General features: G+C 34.2%; 1 protein-coding gene across 5 annotated transcripts in view; it reads right to left on the bottom strand.

The window, feature by feature from the left end:
• Nucleotides 1-2,398: 2,398 nt before the first annotated feature.
• The window catches only part of NAA15 (N-alpha-acetyltransferase 15, NatA auxiliary subunit), a 129,743-nt gene continuing 110,386 nt past the window's right edge, over nucleotides 2,399-21,755 (bottom strand). For 3 of the 5 annotated variants that reach the window (XM_036929085.2, XM_057502623.1, XM_057502624.1), the window contains 6 exons: nucleotides 20,986-21,179; nucleotides 16,119-16,227; nucleotides 14,069-14,167; nucleotides 9,078-9,224; nucleotides 8,019-8,116; nucleotides 2,399-6,700 (listed from right to left, as the gene is read on the bottom strand). In XM_036929085.2, coding sequence (XP_036784980.1) covers nucleotides 6,500-6,700; nucleotides 8,019-8,116; nucleotides 9,078-9,224; nucleotides 14,069-14,167; nucleotides 16,119-16,227; nucleotides 20,986-21,179 — 848 coding nt within the window. In that variant the 3' untranslated portion in view covers nucleotides 2,399-6,499. Of the gene's footprint in view, nucleotides 6,701-8,018; nucleotides 8,117-8,705; nucleotides 8,902-9,077; nucleotides 9,225-14,068; nucleotides 14,168-16,118; nucleotides 16,228-20,985; nucleotides 21,180-21,755 lie in introns of all 5 variants that reach the window. The other 2 variants (XR_008997869.1, XM_036929151.2) reach the window with 2 other exon arrangements.

Raw genomic sequence — 21,755 nt, 5'->3', positions numbered from 1 at the left:
GGACACAAACCTAACTCTGACCTAAAAGCCTGTTTTTAAGTGTTATCATACTTCTTTGTACCAAGCCACAAAGTGTTTATACCAGATATTTGGTATCTAATTACAAAGACAGGGAAAAGTAACTGAAGCATAGGTAAGGATTCTGTATGAAGAGACTAAAATAATTTCAGCTTTCTAGTTCACAAACACGAAAATCACCTAAATCTATAAACTAACTCAGGAACAGTGATGAACAGTGGTAACACAACAAGAGTTATCAAATTCTTTAACCAGTCAATAACAAATTAGAATTGAGGACTGGGCTATAAAACAATTACTATTTTATTAAAGAAAAATACTAGATTGGATAGATTAAGGGGATCTATCCAGAATGTTATTTCAATGGGTATCATAATGCAGGCTTCAGTTTGGTATGTAATTTTATAGCACGTAAACCTCCTTTCTAGGTTCTACACTGACAGGTCCATATTTAGCTTTTGTGCTAGAATGGCTCTTTTTACATCTGTGATTTTTAATAGGAATTCACTGGTTTATGGAAAATGCAGTCCTTCAGGAAGAAAAAATCATGTATTTGGAGGTTACGGGTGTATGAATTTTCAACTAGTAGTATCTACCACCTACCATATTTAATTCTACTGACTGCATTGTTTTGATACCCACTCAAAAACTCAAGCTTATCTATCTAATTTATGGCAAGTGTATTTTAAAAGTTGCTTCAATGGAAACAAGTTACAGTATCTAACAAAGCTATAAAGAGGTGAGGTCTTTTTCTTTGAATATCAGCATCTCAGGTAATATAGCAGCAGTATGATTTAAGTAGAGAAAAGCATGGACTTCAAAAGTAACCAGAAAGTTCTTGACAGAAAATTCAAATACTAGGTCTCTCTTAGTGTAAGATAGGGTTAAGTTAATCTTTTTGCATTTAATTGCTTGCTCTGATCTCTTCTGAGGAAAAAGCCCCTACTATTATTTTAAACTTCTTCCTTGACGGAAAACCAATGTGCAGGTCTGGCTCCAGATCACTTAAATCAGAATCTTTGCAGGTGGACCTGGTGATTAAGGTTTGTGGTTTTTAAATAGTTCCCCTGGGATTCGAATATACCACCAGGGTTAAGTTATGACTTAAAAGGATTCACTTGCCTATCGAGTAAGATCAACTTGAACCAAAGTTCTTGGTGTGATGAACACTAGCTGTAGGTCAAGTGTCTAGAAATAACCATTGCAGATCCCTACCTAGCATGTCCTTACTTGCAAGGATTAAAAGTGGAGATACTAGGCTGTAGAAAGAGCCTTCCAGATAGGTGGTGTGTTCCCAGTCCCTTCATACTATTTGAAAGATGACAACCTTTGTGGTAACTTAATTCCACTGGACATGCTACCTGGGTGGTTGGTTGCTAGAGACATAAAGGATGTTCCTCCAGTCATCTGTTTCCTATGAAGCCAGTCGCAATCATTCCTCTGACAAATTACTGGGGGAAAAAACCCAAAAATTAGATGAGAAATCCATTCAACATAAAATACAATGGCTCTATGGTATTTCAAGGAAATTCCTCAAGACGAGCAGGCAGGGACAAGGGGAGGATGAGTGGGAATACTATAAATCAACAGATAAAGGGAAAAATTTTGTGAGCCTTTGCAGGTGACCTGAAAGTTAATATACTTTATTGTGATTTTCTACACTCTGTAGAGCAATATTAATATTCACAGCAAATTTAACAAGAATTTGAATGCCAACTATGTAGTGCCCTAGTCACTATACCCTTACAGTAAAATGTACCCACTTTTAAGTCCTTGAGATTTCATGTATCACATTAGAAATGGATTTACCTGAGTCTGAACCAAAGTATTAATCATTTAACTTCATACTGTAATTTTATATCTCTCAAAAAGCATACTAGCAGGTGAAATGAAAAATGCTATGTGAAATGGAATGCTTGAAGTAACAAGTAGGCTCTTAAAATAAAACTGTTATAAAGTTACAAGTGAAGCTTACTCCTAGGTCCTTTTCAATGAACACCAGAGCAAATAATGCAAAAGTACAATGCTAACAGACTACATGTTTCTGAATACTTGTTATTAATGCATGGTACATCTTTTTATCAAGCTAATGAAGGGAAGAATTAGTATTTAGTATACTGTAGTTGACAACTTAAAGAAGAAAGGATGTGGGAGACAGGTTAATCACCTACTTTAAATGGCTCCCTTTTCATTTTACAGGTACCAACTAGCAGTATGACTACTACTTGAAGGCAAGTAAGTAGTTCAAAAGAAAGACAAGAAGTTGGTAGCTAATTTAGTTTATATTAATGTAGAAACACCAGAGTTTTGTATAAACACTTTAGAAAACCCAGTTGTCATGAGGCCAGTCACCAGATAATGGACCTGATAAACTTGCTCATCAAAGTAAACAAGTGACAAGTTTATTTTTAAAAAGCCCAATGTTAGGAAACTAAGACAGATTGGAAAGATACTCATAGAATGCTAAACAGAAGAGGCTTTGTTTGTTAAACAATGCACAGTAACTAAGCTATAGAAGGCAAATGTAATTAGCTGAAAGCAAGCCATGGGATCCACAACATACTCCAAGTATCTCTTTACTCTTGTTTCTAAACGAGAAGATAATTTGTACTTACTGAAGCCAAGTTCAAGATTTACTAACAGCAAAAATCTTGTAATACAGGTAGGAAAATTTCCATTATATATTTCTCACCATCAGTTTTTTTTTTCAGTTAGCAAGAATTGTACCACTGGTATGAAATAGTAGTCCCTTAAAATACACAAAAAGGCCTTATATTTTTGACATGTTAAGAACTATATTACAGTCTTGTTAGACTGCCAAGTATCAACTTCATTTTTGCTGTAAGTGGCCTTGAAGGTCTATATTCTCTTTTTGGCACATAGAACTCCAGAAAAAGCACTGAAGATTAAGTTCCCAAGCTTGCCTATAGTTGACAATTTAGTAAAATTTCAAATTTAAAAAGTACCAATTTTTTCTTCCTATAATCCCAAAATGGCATTGCTTCAAAGGCAACTGGATAAACCAAGAGGCTGGAAACCTTTAGACCCTCTTTCCAACAACATACTGCTCCCTTTCCTTCTGTGCATTTTTACAACATACCAGCAGTGTTCAATAGGCTGTATAACCTACGGTATGTATTCTCTTCTCCAAAACATACTGTATGTTACCAATACAACATCCATCTTGTGGGTCACATATTAGAAAGATGAAAGTGCAATTCAATAAAGAATACCTTTTCCAAAAACATTTTATTGCTAAAAGTTGTAAGATTTCGAACCATTAAAACTGGAACAAAACTTAAGGTTTCAGCTCCTTATGGTGCAACATAGCCATTTCATGGGACTTTGTTTTTAATTTAGGTTTGGTAGTGGATTGGGCAAAGTTCAGACAATAGCAGAATATTATCAAGAAACCTTGCCTGTAAAGAGGTGGAGCATAAACTAGAACAGGAAGACTACCTTCTATCTGAAAGGTCAGTCTTTCTCTGAATTCTTAATTTCTAAATTTAAGGCTGGTAAATACTAAGACAAGCACACACGTATCTAAGAAAAACTAAAAGTTCACTTTTTACCTTTTTTTTCCAAACACGCTACATATGGCAACTGAAATACTCCTAGAAATTGTGCAGGAGAGAAACTTTCCTGAATTTATCACCACCTACCTGAATGTAGACCACACTTCCCTGGCCTCTTTTACAATCACAGCTCTTAACAGCAACACACCATGGAGTACAAGCAACACTGTGAAAAACAAGGGCCTGATAAGACCCCAGAAAAGCTATTCACTATGTTGGGACTACTGTTAGTCATACTATTATAGGTCACGCTTTGTTCTTATGCATAATAAATACAAATGTTGAAAATGACTCAACTATCTAATTGAGTACACTAACCTCAGATTTTAATTTTTAAATGAGAAATGACAAGAGTAGTAAATATAAAGAAAAACAAAAATAACTTTACTTTCCTATGTTAATACAGGTCAAGGGACCCTTTCTTCAAAAGGGTTGATAACACCAGTTCTTAGCAATAAACATAAGGCACTTGTTAAGAATACAACAGCACTGCATTTTTTTTTCCACTTGTTTTTCTAACCCTGTTTTTCCCCCACAGCATCATTTGGAATTAAAAGAGTGAATGAGGCAAATGTGAGATGATCCATCCAGTTGATACTACTCAGAGCACGAAAGTACAGTACAATGTCTTAAGGGTGATGTCTGGACATAAAATGAACCCTGTCAAGGTCCTCTGACACCAGACAATGTATCCACTATCAAGTAAACCTGAAAGAAAATAAAATATTTATTCAATAATTCCAGTAAAACTGGGTTGGAATACAATATACATGTTAGGAATTTAAGTTCCTTAAGGTGGAATCTGCGAGTTGAGAATGAATATTCATTCTAAGACAATCTACATAGTTTGAACATCGTCAAGACAAATATATGAATTTCATTTCAATATACAGTAGAGTTTAAACATAACCCACACATACATCCCCTAGTATATATGGCTGGTGCCTCCTCCAAACACCTCTGTAGCGGCAGAGGTAGCACTAGTGTTCTGTCCCAAGAGTAAGCACTTCAGTAGCCACTCATAGGAGAAGCTGAAAAAGGGTTTGTTTTTGCCATCTGTTAAGGTGTTCCTGAGACAGGGCCAGTTAATAAAACCTAACACAGTACTGGAGTTCAACTTGTACTTGTCTTAATGTCACTAGATTGTTAGACCGGGATGTGGAATGCAGGTCACGTACTATAAAAGGCTGCGTTTAGCACAACAGTTCAGTCAGTAAAAGGAACAAGTCTCCTGAAAATTCCCTTTAGAATATACTTTCTATAAACTAAAAGTACCACAGAAAAGTCAATTATAAATACAATTCATTCATTTTACTTCATCTTGTCCAGATCTTGCAAATGCAATGAGAATAGTGAGCCTGAGGCTAGTTCTCAGTGTATAGGTTTAGCATTTCAAGGCTCATTTTCTCAAAATAGCAGTTTTCAGATTTCCTTTCAAATTATGAGTTAAAAATTACATTCATAATGCCTGCTGCCACCCTAGCCCTCAATAAAATCTTAACACAGGACCACTACACTTGCATTATGGAATTTCCCTGACACCAGCATTTAGCCCATTCTAAAACTTCCCACCTGAACTAGCCTGACAGCACAATACACTGCCTCTGGCTCTGCACCTCTGTTTCCACCTGTGTATTTTCACAGAAGCCCAACAAAGATTAGCTGAAATATTCACACAGTTGTTTTTCAAAACAATTTATTGCATCATATTTGGTACCTTGTGTTTGACAACAAAAAGGAAATTACATCTGTAACTGCAGGAAAAAGAAGCTGGTCTGTTATTGAAAAAAAAAAAATCTTGGGCCCTTTAAAAATTACAAAGTCTTGGGCTTGCCTGAAACAACTGAGCAAGAAATATATTCTTAGAAATGTAGGGCTTCAAGTATTACAAACCTGTGACACTGTGGAAAAATTCCAGAGGTATCTAAACTGCAGCACTTTTTTCTGCATATCGTGAACAAGGCCTGCTGAGGTTTTTATCTATTAGTCTCTTGATCAGTCAGAATGGTAGTCAGGAGTTCTGCTCTTTAACTTCAAGCCATGGTAGATTTTCTTTTTTCACTCTTGGGTGAAAAAATTCATGCTTGCTAATTAGTTGGTGCCACATCACAGTGCATTTGGTTCTTGCATTACAGTTTTAACAAGTTTGGCCAAAACAATGCTGAAAGGCCTGCATTGTTATTTTAGTTCTTCAAGTTTCAGTTAAAATTGAGATTGTTCCAACTGGTTCCTTCAGTTAAAAACTGTGGTACAAGAACACCAAACTGATCATGTACAGTGAATTTTGGAAACACAACAAGCATACTGAACACCCTCTAGGTCTCATAATTCTGCTTGGTATCTCTACATCCCAGCTTCTACAACATCAAACATCTGTTGTAGTTTCTCTGTAAATAGTGATTCACATTGCATACTTCCTATGGTCAGATTCAACCCCGTAACAAAATCAGTCAGATGCTAAAGCCCCAACAACTCTTTGTGCTCAGTGAAAGAATCCAGTGCTAAAACAGCATTTCTGCTGTCTGAGATATAGTAAAATCTCACAAGACAAATTTAAAGTAATATTTCTGCCACACACCTGCTTTGTTAGCTGTAACAGCCTCCAGAGTTTATATAAATTAGTTTAAAAACATGGGTGGGTAGGTAGGAATAGAATAAGGTATCTTTTTTATCCCCTCAATTTTAGCAGCTTTTAATTTCTTAAGAAACTGAACCTATATCCTGTAGTATGTTAGATATTTTATATATACTTTTTCAGCAGGATAAAAAACGTAAAACACTATTTGAAGGCAAGAACATGTACTCTTCTCATTCTGTGTAAGTTAGAGCAATGCAGCAGGTGCGTGACAAAAATATTATACACTAGATATGGTCCAAAGTCATTCCATTTGCTTGTTTTATGATGTTCAAATTTCATTGGCCAGTTCTTCAGTTTCTGCAGAACTATCTCCATTAACTGTGATCTTCATATCCTCTTCATATCCAGGAGGCATGAAAGCCAAAGCATAAGGGAAAAGCTTATGACAATTTGCTCTATAAACTTCAGCAGCTTCTTTACAGTCTCCTAGGCTACCATCACACAAGGCTTCTAATATCTCCATACATATCTAAAGAAAGGAAAAAGGTCATGTTATAACTTATCAAAAAAGTTTTTACTGTGAATTTATTAGGTATTTCATTATCAACAGTTCCAAAAAAAGAGGCAAATGTACATATTTAAGATAACAAAATATTGACTCCCACATATGCATACATTACATTAGAATTAGTTTCTTCAGAATTGCCAGTTTTATATAAAAGGGTGACTATATTAACAGGTTTAGGACTAAGGTTGGACAAGCAAGCTGCATAGGATGCTACAATATTCTCAGCAAATACTCAACCCTAGGTGGCAACCTTGCCCCCGCCTAGGCTGGCCCTGTGTATAAATGTCAGATTTTACCTGCCAATGGCAATTACTGCACTTAAGCCTTTTAGTTTTTTTGGAGACCTAAAACAAGTTGGCAAAATTGAACAAACATTGTTTTTCAACACTTTATTAAAAAGAACCTTAATGTGTATCTAATAACTAAGCAGGAAAGAGGGTCTCAAACTTGAAGGAAATACACACGCAAGAAAAATTTGTCCATGAAAATTGATAATTCTTTCAACTAAACCCCCAAGTAGGTCTGTTGCTTCTATTTTTAAATGATTCATGGTAACTTGTATTTCTCATGTTTTGTTTCACCTTTTCACTTTGAAAACACTGTAGAGTTTCCAGATATATAATACCTTACAAACTCTGCCAGTCTAGAAAGGCTCTAATCAAAATGATGCATTAATTAGCAACCAACAATTTTTCTTTCTTAAAGATATTTCCTTCATTTGCTATTAAGAAATATATTTAACTATCTTTCAGGAGGTACTTTTTTATCTGGCCATTTATCACACGAAGTAGCTGTCCTTTGTTTTCTGTCTAAACTAGAATCTACATTTTACAACCTACCCATATTATCTTGTACTCAATCCCATGTTACAAGCTATGAAATGAGTATTTTAATTTAACCCCTCATAAATACATCTTAAATATGTCAGAATCTTCACTGAGACCGCTGCTTGCTCATAAATGCACAGATATAAATTGAAATCCACAATCAACTATGGCATGTATATATGATTTTAGAAAAACATTATTTTTAAAAGCAAATCACTGTAAGTAACAGACATAACTTTAGTCCCTGAATGCCACGTGGCCTGCTGTGCACTGTGCATCATGCACACACACAGTCCTAAGTACAGGGAAGGGAAGGGAAGCTTCCAACATGGCTTCATACTGGTTTGGAAAACAGTATGCATAAATTTAAAAAATGATCTGGTGAAAATTATTCTTTTGATGAAAAAGAAAAAGTAGTCAGGTCCTCTTATACAAAGTATGAAAAACTTTACCTGGAGGTTCCTGTTAGTGAGGGATTCGTCAAGTGTTGTTGCCAACTCTACAGCTCGCTTCTGACTAGAAGGATCCAAATAATATACCATTTTGGCAGCTAAATGAGAAGAAAAAAGGGAATTATTCTTATTCAAGGTAAATCCAGTATCTTATCCTCTTTTCATTCAAATATAAAATGCAAGGTATATGTACACACAGAGTGTGGCACTTTATTAGAAAAATGAGAATAGCCATCTGAATCACTATTTAAAAAAAAATCCTGAGAGGATAGACCAGAATTAGCCTAACTGTCCAAATCAGGAAATTAGGAGAATGATTAAGGTAAGAAGGACTCTGAAGAAATACCAGTATTTAATAATATTTGTGTGTTTGGTGGGACCATGGATAGTTTTCTTCTTTCTAAAATGAGAGTAATTTGGAGTTGAAAGGAAGATCCCAATAAATGTGTGTGTGTTAGAGGGGAGGGTACATGACTGACAGTGCAAGCCAAAAAGCTGAATTCAGAATTCTACAAAGGCATACAAAGTTTCTGGGCTTCTTAAGCCTAGTATTTTAAAAGCACTCTACTGAAGCCACTACCCACATGGTCCCATCAAGTTCAGACTTTGGCTCACTAACCCTTGTCAGATAACCCTTGCCCGTAAGATAAGTTTCAGGTGTTTACAGTATCAATTCTGGTATCTTACATAAGCATGAGAAATGGAAGATGACAATCACGTTCAAATGAATTTCAAAAGTACACTGATGGGAGAAAGAAAAGAAACAAAGTTCCTCCTCCGTTGTATGTGATGTTTAAAGCTAAATTCAGTTGTCTTGCTTCTTTGTAATGCCAATGCAGAACTAGGAGACTCTTCTGGTCTTTGTTCATGGGAATGATCTTGTCTAAGAAATTAAAAAATTTAAAGGAAGCATATATAAGATGCCTGTTTTCATGAGATTAAAATGAGACATATACACATTGTCTCTTCCATGCAAAACAATGTGTAACCTTGTTACAGATCCATTAAAATAAAAACTGAAGTTGTTTCAGAAGGTTATGATAAAGATAAAGAAATTACCTGATAATCTGTGTGGCAATGAATCAGAATTCCTTTTCAGAAAAGTTTCATTGAAATTCTTTGGATTTGTTGCTCCAAAAAGACGATTCATTTCTTGTTTTAATACTGTTCTAACTGTATCAGGTAAATCTTTACTTTCACACACTGCTGAGCAAATTAAAAACAAACTCTCTTAGCAGCAGTTAGATACTCTGTTAAAGTTTGTAGGAGTTAAAAAATTATCTACTTGAATGAGGCCAGTGAAACAAAGCAATTATATACAAAGACTAGATGAATGTACTGACAATTCAACATTTAAAGAGCTTACCTATATAAAATTAAAGACTGTCAGCAAAATAATGATTTTCTAAAGGCATTCAAAGATATTTCATTGATAAGATGATTAACCCAGAAAAGATCAGAAAGCAAAACAGATGATGAAAGATGTAGTCCCACAGCCATCTATATGCCCCTAGGGCCTGCCCCCCTCAACTTTAAAGGGAATCTACAAAACAGCGGCTTTGCCAGCACCTACCTGGGAAATTATGCCACAGCAAATATACAGTGCCAAAGAGAGCAAAATATTCCTTACCCTCTCCATCTTCTTCTATATCCAAGTAAGGTATACAAGTTTATCAATTTCAAAAGAACACATGGTTGACTTCATTGACCTTTCTTTTTAGGGGCTACGTGAACTGAGCTGTAACTCCAAAGGACCAACAAAGAATTAAACTATAATGAATACACTGTGGTCATATTCCCAGGCCTTGGGATTTGGAGATGGAAAAGCTGACCCTCAACCTCTGTGGACTAAACCTAGTTATGCTTCTTTGTTTGCTACCATTTTTGATATAGAGAAACAAGTCTGGAGCTTTGAGCAAGATAGACCAGGTATGCATCTAGGCTTGGACAAATCATAAACTCTCTGAACCTATTTCTTGATCTGTAAAACTGAGGTGGTATCTAACCTAGAAGGATCACAATCAGGACAATTTACATTCAATAAATTACAGTTACTAATTTTATCACAGATTGAAAACAAAAACAGATTTTCCTTATGGTTAGGAACTGTGGTGGCAGCTTTCAAACTTTGACTACAATCAAATATTTGTACTCTGATGAAAGTGTATTCTATATACATAACTTATTAAATGAAGCAAAAGTTTCACAGAACACTGACCCCTTACCTTTCTTTGCACAATGCATGCTGTATTTTTTACTTTATTTCTATTTTAGGTTTTGTAATGCTGGTAATAACCCACTAAACTGCTTTCATTGTCTCACTAATGGATCGCTACCTTAAGTTTAAAAAACACAGAATTCCTTAGTAATAAACATCCAAGAAATATTCCACAAATAATTAGCAACTGAATGTCTGATATACCATTTGTTGGTTAAACAGCATTTCTTCTATCAGTCTATAGTATTGGGTGGTTCAAAAAAATAAGCTACCTGTTAAGAAGTTAGCTTTCTTTACACTATGGCTGTACTTTCAACTTGGTTTTGGCAATTTTTATATTATTTTTCAAGGGGGCATAGGAACTTACAGAGAACAGAAAAGTTGAAGGAATAGGTTATAGACATTATAATGAACATTATGTCAAAAAAAACAGGCCTTCTATAAAATATATTATTTCCATGGGCTTGCTGGTTTGCCTGAAATACATTAGGGACACTTTATATGCAGAATGGAAAGTAACTGTATGTACAGTTTGTGTTACAGTTTCTTACAGGGAGATGTTAAGCTTTTCATGTTTTTTATCACCTTCATTAACTTGTTAAGCAGTAACTCAGGTTAAATAATCTCCCCAGAAAAATCAAAACTGCTTAAAAAAAAAAACCCCACTATTAAAAACAAATATGTAAATACCTGTCAATGGTGTTTGGGATATGAGTACATATTTAAATAACTCCTAACTTCCACTAATAGCTGTTTCCAAAAATATTTCCACCAATTCAAAAACGTTTGAAGCCAACTCAGTTTTCTCCCCTCTTCTCATGTAGACTGGAACTGTAATTTCCAGGAAAATGCTAATCACACACACAAAAATTATACTGCAATAAAACAATGTCCTATGAAATTCTGTATAATGCTGTTTTACCTGTACCGTAAGGAAAGGTGGACCCAATGTCACAGGGGCTATTAGACAACGTTTTACTGCTAAACACTAATGGGGGGTAAAATCAATCTAAAAACCTTTGAAAGTGAGAAAAACTAACAAAAAGCCCAATAAGTCCTCAGGAAAGTAAAAAGTCTCAGGCTACTCAATTACCTTCCATGATGTAATAATAAGCCTTGTGACTCAAGGAAATGTAAGAGTTGATTGGGGGGAGGGGAATAATACCCTCCCCTCTTAAGGAACTTTCGAGTCCTCTGACATACTAAAATAAAAATAATGTTTGGTTCATGCTATTAGCTTATTAACAGATTAAATTAATTTAGTAACGGCTAACTGTTAACAGTCACATTGAAGAGGGTGTGATTCTTAGGAATAGGAATTCCCTTAGGTTACAGCTGGTATTTCTGTTAATAATTTGGGTAAAAAAATGTTCCTATTTTGCATGAGATAATGCCTACTCATGACCACATTACAGCACACAACCTACTAAGTGATCACCACTCCAAACGGCAAAACTAGATAAATGAGCTTATTAACCAAGGTTTTTTTTTGAGAAATACATTAACTACAGAAGAAATATAATCTGCAGATAAAAGACAAAGAAGAAATGAGTTTGTACAAATGACAGAGAAAACTGATAAAAGACTCAGTATAGGTCAGGGTGACCAAATAGTACTAATTTTAAAAGCATATAGAGGAATAAAACAATTGAATACTTAAGCTCCTATCTTTTACTTAGCACTGACCAGAACTGTAATTTAAATTGCTTTAAATCACAACAGCTTTTTAAAACAAAGAAAGGTGGAAAACTTGAAAATGGTACCAAATCATCCTCATAATTAAAAGGAGAGAAACAGCCTACATAATAAATGGCTTCGTGTAACTGATATTAATAACACTGGTAGCATAACACCATGGAGATTTAGAGTGTGCCCACAACCATGGTAATGAATATTCACTTAGAGAAGTTTCTAGAGCTAATGAAATACCTGTTGAGGAATTGTTTTTTTCCCTCTATGTTTCCCAGAAAGGTTTTGCAAGGATTTCCTTGTAAAGGGGTTAGTACAACGTATATTAAAATGACAAACGTGCTCCTGAAAAATTACTTCAAAGTTAAATCTTTTGAAAATATTAAATATATTAGTTAAAGGAACCCTGTGAGGTATAAAAAGGATGCCCTTATTTTGTCTTTCTGTCGTTTCACAAATACCTTTTAGTACACATCTGTAGTTAACAAAGGTAAGAAGCAGTCTACCCAATTTCCTGAAGGTTTTTAAGAGGTAGTGCATCTTTATCACTCCAAATTATCACTGCTTCCATTGCCTAAATTCAGTCAAAATTAAGGATTATTTTGTAAATCTTTCCTTGACAATGAAGTCAGTTGAATACCTGGAGCAATGGGTATATAGCTAACACGGACACACAATAATTCTAACTTTTACATCAGGACCATTCTGCCTTTGTTCCTCTGAAGTCCATGAGCATTTTTATTTTCTGAAACAACTATTCCAAGAAAAGTTATATGTTCATCATTTCACACACTCATTTTAAGCAAATAATTTAAATATGCCCCTTTTAATTCTTATTACAAAGTAAAGTCCCTAACTCTATAGGACAACTATTAAATGTACTACCTTTCAGGAAAGAACTGACTGTATAAAAACAAAGCAAGTATGTCAGTTTGAAAGCAGTTAAAGTGCACTCCATCCTTATTAAGAATGGATTGAAACTGTTATTTCTAGGCTTAATTTTGATTCACAACTTCAAGTTTTTTTAATATGGAGACTAAAAAGAAATAAACACTTTATTTCCTTTCAACAAAGCAATTCTTTCTTCTATTTTCTATACTGTGGTTATATTATTTCTTACTTTCAGAACTTAAAAAATTGAAAAACATTTCTGTGATTCAGTTTCTGTAACAGGAATTACTTTTTAGGCAAGCATAAATATAATTTAAGTAACACTTGACTTTTTCTTAGATGTCAAAACAATGTTCTTAATTGGGAAAACTTAGCATTTTTTAAAAACTGATGGGAGTGCCTAATTTAATCTCATTTTTATAATAATGTATGCATTCATAAGGGGCTGAGTATTTAGCAATGAGATAGCTAATTTAATAGTATTTCCAAATTCGGAAAATTTTTCTATTAAAGATTCAATTTCTCCTTCTCTAGTCACTTTAAAATCAAAACACTATGTGACTACAGCAGTACTTTATTCTAAATGTAAAGCTCTTGCAGTAGAAAAAACAATACAAAGACCTGGGCTCTCATCCCTGCTTCATTATCTATTATCTATGTTACCTTGAATAAGCAATTTCATTTTTTAGGGTCCCTGATTTCTCAACTGTAAAATGAGAGATAATTAGCATAAAATTCCACCTTTTATTTTTTTTAATTCTCTAGCTCTACTTCACACTATCTGTACAATTCTGTAGCTCACATTTCACACAGTCAACTATGATTGTTTTAAAGTTCTTTTTAAGCTATATTTACTAACAAAAATTTTATGACTCAAAGAATTGTACTAGAGACAGAGATAACTAGTCAATTTTAATGAGAATCTTCAATTTAGAACAATTTGCTAAAAAATAAAAAGCTTTACATAATGAAATATAATTCAAAACTTCAACTTACAAGTAACTTTTTAGAAACAGAAACAAGGGTGATTCTCAATAAGGTGGACTGAATAATTCTATGTCAAAAGTAACAGTTTGGGCTTTAAAATAAAGACTTTCTTCACAAAAATAAAACCCTGCTTTCCTCCTTACGTAATTTAATTAGCAACAGCTTTTAAATGATTGCATTTTTATGAGAGACTTATACAGATCACTGACACAGGCACTATCAACTACTGTAATCAAATACTTAAGTAATGGAAAACAAAACATACCAGTACTAAAGAGTCGAATCATACACTCATGAAGCCAGGGATGACTAGAATCAATAGCAAATGCCCTCTTTACTGATTGTAGCATCAAAAGAAACTTTTCTATAAAAAGAAAAAGATATATTTTGATCATTTGATAAAGTTAAGATGCCCTCCCTTTAGAGGACTAAGACTTTTACAAGTAGAGACACGAATTAGAGTCAATCATATCTGAACTGCAACATTTGACTACCGTAAACCAAATGATTTCTTCAGATTAGAAACATTAGCTAATATTTTCCACAAAACATTATTCAAGAGAAAGTTTTATCAAGTATTAAGAACTTAAGACAGCTGAACCATATTGGAACTTTTACCATATATACAAAATTTGAAGCCAGTTTGTTTCATAGCCTCTTTAATCACCCACTATTTAGAAAACTTCATTGCTTTTATGCTTGAAATTACCCTTTCTTGCATTTTTTAACATGTGAAGTGGTTTCTCCCAACTGCTCCTCTCCTGTCTATCTCTGGCACCTCCTCTCCCTCAAAAGATACAGAATTCACTGAGGTTATCTTTTAGTCATTTTCTAATCTTTCTACTGTGCTACCCATCACCATGTACCCTCTACGTTTCCCAAGCTTCAGTAGTACTTCCACCAGTTGAATGGAAGTTTGCATCTGAATACTCCCTAAACTTCTAAGTCTCGTCTATAACCACTTCTTTGTTAGATTTCTGTAATTTGGTATCATTCTCCAAATATCAAAATTCAAAGCCTGAGGTTCCTCTGTTTCCTTTTTTACTCCCAACACTGAGGGAGCTAAAAACACTGCCATGCTCTTTGCCACTGCCCATTTCACACTGCAGCAGTGGACTCCAAATGCTGGAGAGCCAGCCCTTCACAGGTCAGAACACAGCCAAGGAGCCAACTGAATGGAATTTCAATTACCCTTCCCCACTTTAAGCAGAACACCTTTTTTTTTTCATACTTCTGAGATTCCATTTAAGAATATGTGTTAAAACAGGAGTTGTATTAACTGTTAAAAAAAAAAGTAAATTACTGGACTACTTTTTCAACTTATTTTCCAAATAACAACATAATCATTGTATAAAATAGAAAATATAGTAGAAATATTTTCATAACTCAAATTCCATCAAAAGGCAATGTTATCTTTTACTCTCTCTCTTCCTGGCCACTTTTCTATTTTACATACCCATGTAATTACCTTAATAAAGATTAAAGTCAAATTACAGTTAGTTTTATATCCTATTGTCAAGCAATGTTATATAGCAGCTCTTCCCAATATTATTACTTTTGATAAACATGATTTTTTTTTAATGGATACACTATAGAGGTATCATTTTAGTAGGATAATTACACTGTTCGGAGTCTTCTACCAGATTTTACTAGATTCTCTTTCCCTCAATACACATCATTTTATTGCTAGTAATAAACTTTTTTTTCCCAATGAACCACTTGGGTTACATCAATTCAATAAGATAAAATCTTAGTATCTACTATATATAGTCTAAGCATTCTAAATATAGCAACCAAGACTCTTCACATACCTTTTACCTAACTCAGGCAGCAGAGACTACCTCAACATTATTTACATATACTTGTGTTTTCTTAACGGATCCTCTTTCCTTCTATTCATATTTTCTTTTACAAATATGATCCATCCCTCAAGATATACCTCAAGCACTGAATTTTCTATTTATAAAAATAGCTAATAGCTAACATTTACTTAATGCTTACTGTGTGTACTAGTCACTATTCTAAGCTAGATATATGTATTAATTAATTTTATCCCTGCATGGTAATTATTGTATTTGGCCTTAACCCTAGTTATATATGTGTATTTATTACTGATTTTGATGTCCTAGAAGAGATAATCATAGTATTGTACCTCCCCACAACATTGTTACATAGCAGGCATTTCTGTGAGGAAGATGCATCGGCATTTGCCAAAAAAAAACTTCTACAGTGATGAGGTTAATAGAGTTGGGTGACTATATCTACGAAATACAGTGATCAATTTTTATCAGGGCCACTATACCCTAATCGCCTACCTTTCCTAAAGTAAATCTCAAAGGCAAAAAGATGAGTTTCTATCTTGTTCTTCACCAAGTTCTTCAACGGTGTTAAAAATTTAATAGCTTCTTCCAATGGAGTTTCAACCTAACAAAAATAAAAGATATTATACAAATGGAAGTAAGATTTTGGGGGGATGTGATATTACTCTATTAATAACACTTTTTTTAAAAATCACTTACCCATCACCCAGAAATACACTGTCATATTTTAGCCCTCCATATCTAAAGTAAAGGAAATATTACCTCTAGAACTCTTCACTGGTTTTTAACCATAGATTATCTCTGGATAGAAACTATCCAACAAGTAAGGAAGAAGATAAAACAGAACAAGGGAAAGAAAGATAGTAAGAGAAACAGGTAAGATAGTTGAGGGGGAAAAAAAGGTAAGAGGGAATGTGAAATAGGATGAAGAGAGGTAAGAAGAAAACTATACAGAACATTATAAAATGAGTGAATGTTCTTTTAAAATTCAAAGTGAAGTATAATCAAGCTATTTTAAAAAGTACAATATCCACTGCCTTGCTTCATTCCAATACAAATTCTATAGAAACCTGTATTTATTCAAATGCTACACTAATGGTGAGATGGCATTTGAAACGTTTTATATTTATAGTACTTCGTCTGTATACCACCCTTTATTAATTATATAAATGTCATATTAATTATATATTTTTAATCATTACTGGGCAGGTATAATGTTTACTACATAATTGGCCACCTTTATACTCCTAGACTGAGTATTTAGACAAAACTATTCTCTGTAGACTGGGATGGTGGTGGGGAACACCACCATATTTATCAGAAAGGCACTGAATATCTGGGTTCTATAATTTGCCTTCTCTCATCATAGAAACAGTAAGAATTTACTCTCCATGGAATTTGGTTTTACCATATCTGTCCTGCCCAACATGCCCCTATCAGTACAGTAACTGTGGCTTCACTAATACATAATCTAGACAAGGAAGTTATTTCACAGCATTGAAAAACAAAAACAATAACCACAATGTTGCTCATGTGATTATATATTAATGATACCAAAAAAAAAAAGTAAACCCTTGTAACAAGCCAGTTAACTTGCTGTGAATTCTAAGCATAGGACACTTTTTAAAACAAAGTCACAGCATTTATAAGACTTGAGAACTCAAAAGTTACAATCTGATTGTGAGCTACCTCATTGTATAGCCCTGATTTAATTCTTAAAATAAAAGTATCAAGCTATGGCATTTTTGTACTATAACTTAGTTCATTATTTGATTAACATCACGACAAAAGACTGTTATACAAAATTTAATTTTTCTCAAGCAATGATGAAATTTGGCAATAAAGTATTCCTTAAGGTTTTCAAAAAAACAAAACAAAACAAAAATACAAAGAAAAACACATATTAAGTGATGTCTTTGGGATTTACCTTGTACTAGTGTGTAAAGCAGCTGGCATTATTCCTGAAGGATACATGCTCTAAACCAGAAATCAATATATGGCACTGTCACTCTAATAGCTGTAGATACCAAGAGATAGAGGAGAAAATAGGGACCCTCATAAGTATGCCTTTCTCACATATTTATAAATATTTTGATTCTTATTCTCATGATTCTATGTTCCACTACGTTGGAATGTGTGGTATACAGGGGCAGAAATGTCTACCAAGGAAGGGTAAAGAACTGGAAACTGCAGCTGCCACCCAGCTCTATCAAACTTATCATGCCTTAAGGGATAGACTGAAATGAGGGTAACTGTACTGACCAGGGTAATTTGCCATCAGGGAGATATGACTGCTCATACAAAATGGAAACAACAAGGAATATAGGGAAGTCGAATCAATGCAAGCATTATACTTACTGAAATCAAGTACTTGAATTTGGTGGGGGTGGGGAATAAAAATTCATTTTGTCTGCAATTCTAAAACATAAGAACGTATGCCCCCATAGGAGATCTAGATCTGCTGCCCCTACATGTTTCTATGTGCCTCATAGGTAAGATTTTGTCAGGCTAAATCTAAGTGTTTAGATATATGTACATGACCAAAATAAAGTTAACTACATTCTACATTTACATGTACATAATACAATACAGTGTTATATATACAAAAACATATAAGAAAGGATGAGACTAAAATCAGTACTTGAAAACAAAAAATATTTTTTGTATTATATATATATATATATATATAATCAAAACTGCCCTGAAAAATTCCCAAAGTTATTGTAAAGACAGACATAAAGACAGACGAGTATATATTACCACTAGTTAGAACTATGTGTATGAAAACCATGTATTTAAGCACCAAAATCACAATCATTGTAGCAAAACGTCCACTTTATGAAAAGGCATACGAGAACTGAGATGGATTCAAATGGTAGCTCTGTCTCCCCATCTCATACTCAGCTGGGATCCTATGCTCACTAAATGGAGAATTGGAAGGAATTTCCAGCATTACGCATACTCTTTTCTGTCTCTCTCTCTCAAAAAAAAAAAAATTACATCCAAAGATTTGAATTTCCTTAAGTGAAACAGCAGTAGAATGGAACTTCATTGTGTTAATAGGCAATTAAGACAGCAAGGACAATTTTGACCAAATACAATTTTTTAATTTACCTGCTGACCTGAAATCTAATCCATGTATTAAGATACTGTAAAGGAGTATATCTCCCTGCACTCCCAGAATAGCAACAAGAAGTTTCTAACTATTACACCTTATCACACATTATACTATGGACCCAATCCCCCAAAATAAAGGAACATGTTTGAAAACAATAGGAAAAAAAATCCAACCTGAGATGAATGCTGACTGAAGGCAAGGATGAACACAGGATGGGTGGCACATGAGGGAACTCATAAATACTAATTACTGTTTCATGTAAGCTGGAGAAAAAGCAATCATGGCTTCCAGCAAGACTTCAGATTTATACTTAGTTAACTGAAGAGTAAACTCACTAACTAAACCTCTTCCTAATTTTCCTTTTTCCTTCTAAACTGGAATTACTGATAACTTAATAAAGCTTTATTTTGTATTATACATATAATTATGAACTAGTGACCCTAGATTTACCACTTACCACATGGAAGAATGCTAAAATATAAGATCACAAAAAAGCAACTATAGATTGTAGATTCAGACTTGGCAGGCAGCTTTTAAAATAGCCTACAATGCCACTCCTGGTTAAAGACAGCTTGGTGTAACCTGGCATTGCTATCACATTGAGGACAGGCTTAAGTGTGGATGCTATTAGATTGGGGCCATTGTGGAGATAGTTATCCTTGGAAGAGAAGGGTGTTATGTGCCTAGTGGGTAAGAATAGTACACAGTGAAGAGCAGTTCATGAAACTGGGTGCTTTCCACTATATTCCTTCCAAATAAAGCACTTTCTGTAGGCATTATTTTGTTCTGAGACTCTACAATCCTCTGGCTACAAATTAAACCAAAACTTGACTTCTAGCCCCGAAGCAGCCATTATAGGCTAGACACAAAGAAAACCCAAGAGTCTACAAGGGGGCCTAATACAAAAATTCTGCTCTGGGGGGGTAGTCTTTATTAGACAGTGACTAAACAATACAAACAGATCCACTCTTTAAGAACTATAATGCAAGACATAAAGAGTTACAAAGGAAAAAATTAAGGAAAGTCATGTGATAGAGAGAAAGCACATAGAAGGAATGATGGTGGCAGGTAACTGGTGACAGTGGTAAAAGTGGCAGAAATAAAGAAAGCTGATGCACAAAGATGGAAAGCCCTGCAGGTTGGTATCATCCCTGAATAATTTTGCAATTTTCCATGAGGACTGAAAGGTCAATTTTCTGTGTTTTCCTCACTACCCTGTATATTCTCCCACTAAATTCCTGACAATAAAAAGGTAGTTATTTTTGTTCCTAGAAGGTAACAGTTATTTGGTAAAAGCTGTCAATATATCCTTGTGAAATCCAAACTAGATGTCTCAATGGTTCTTAAATAGTTAACACTGCTATAAGATATTACTCTCCATCTTCTCTGATATAATACTAAAACTATTTTCCAACTTTATTTATTAGGTGTTATAGTCTTCCTTAGTTATAAAGGAGTCACTGATTTGGAATTTCTATTTATTAGTGAGGCTAAAACTGAACTCTAAGGCAATGTGCTTCCTATACTGCTTTAATGTAATAAACTATGTAAGTACTTTCATAGAGTAGGAGGGCATCAGGGGCCAGAAGAGAAGTACATAGGTATGTTATTAATAAATATAGTTCAAGTGATAATGAATACCTGGTGTCAGCCTAATGGTTAAAAATGGTAGGTAAGAATTTGGCTTAGGGGACAATATTTAGGGACATTTAAGATCTTAGGTTCAAATGGCAAAGTTCAATTAAAAAAACTGTAAATACAACAGAAGTTCTATACACAAATAAGAACACACTTTTTAACAAGCTCAATTTAGCCTGGCATGAAAGTTAGCATGTTATTACTTGTAAGGCACTACATTTTTTACACATACATTTTCTCTAGTCCTAACATCTCTGCCTAGAAAGGATTTTTCCTAGTCCCACTTTACAGATGACGAAACCATCAGAGAGGTTAGACACAGTGTCCAAGACACACAGTGAAGTCTAAGAGCTGATGTCTGTGGACCCAGATCAGAGAGACTCAAAAGCCAAACTTTTTTTGTTACTATACCAGATTATTCTGAATCAGGGTCATTATTAAGTTTAAACATAATATATGATTATATGATCAGGAGGGAAAAAATCTAAAAATTATAATGGTTTTTCACTCCGGTAACTGTAATCAAATTGGTTTGAAAAGATTATAAAATGACAAAAGCTACTCATGGAATTTCACTCAGTTGTGCTAAGTAAGCCCTGTTAGTACCTTGGCCAGTTTCTCTGGGATAAGTTCCTCTTTTGGACCTCCAATTTCCTCATCATCATCATCCTTCTTCTTTTTCTGATTTCTTTGCTGCTTTTCTTTTTCTGCATTTTTTTTCTCTTCTTCTAACTGGGCTTTCTTTTGAGCTCTTCTTTGTTTATTACGTAGTTTCTTTAGCTCTTTGTCAGACATGTTTGCTGTAAGAAGTAAGTGTTAATTAATGAAATTATAAGCACAGTGATCAGATTAGTAATGATCAATTATTACTATTTAATATTCCCATATAAACTACCATAAAAAATACTGTATGTTATACATGTTCATGTGCTCATGTGTACCTAGCCTTTTAATGGTTCCACATTTGATAGAGGATACTATAATCTTCTCAAAAAAATTTTTTTGAACCCAAGTAGAGACCTGGTGCTGCAACAATAGCAAAGAATAAAAGCACAGAAGTTCCTCCTATAGTGTTAAACTACTTGCAATTCTAGGAACGTAACAAACTGTTTCATATCTCTCTGGCTTTGGTCTATGCTTTCTCTTAGTTATGCCTTCTCTAACCTTGTCAACAGTTAATCATTCTCTTAATACGTATTTGCTTGTTGCAGTATTTTATTATACCTGTTTCTCTTTTAGACCTGTGAGCTCCTTGATGCAAGAGACCTTGTCTTATTTGTCGTCTTTGGATTCTCAGGGCCTAGTAGCATACCAAAACACACAGGAACACCCAAATATTTGTGGATGGAATAATGAATAACTTCAGGTAAACTTGA

This window comes from Manis pentadactyla, chromosome 5 (assembly GCF_030020395.1).
Source record: "Manis pentadactyla isolate mManPen7 chromosome 5, mManPen7.hap1, whole genome shotgun sequence".
Taxonomy (NCBI): Eukaryota; Metazoa; Chordata; class Mammalia; order Pholidota; family Manidae; genus Manis; species Manis pentadactyla.
Note: the sequence above shows the minus strand (reverse complement) of the source record. Positions and strands in the feature narration are given on the sequence as shown.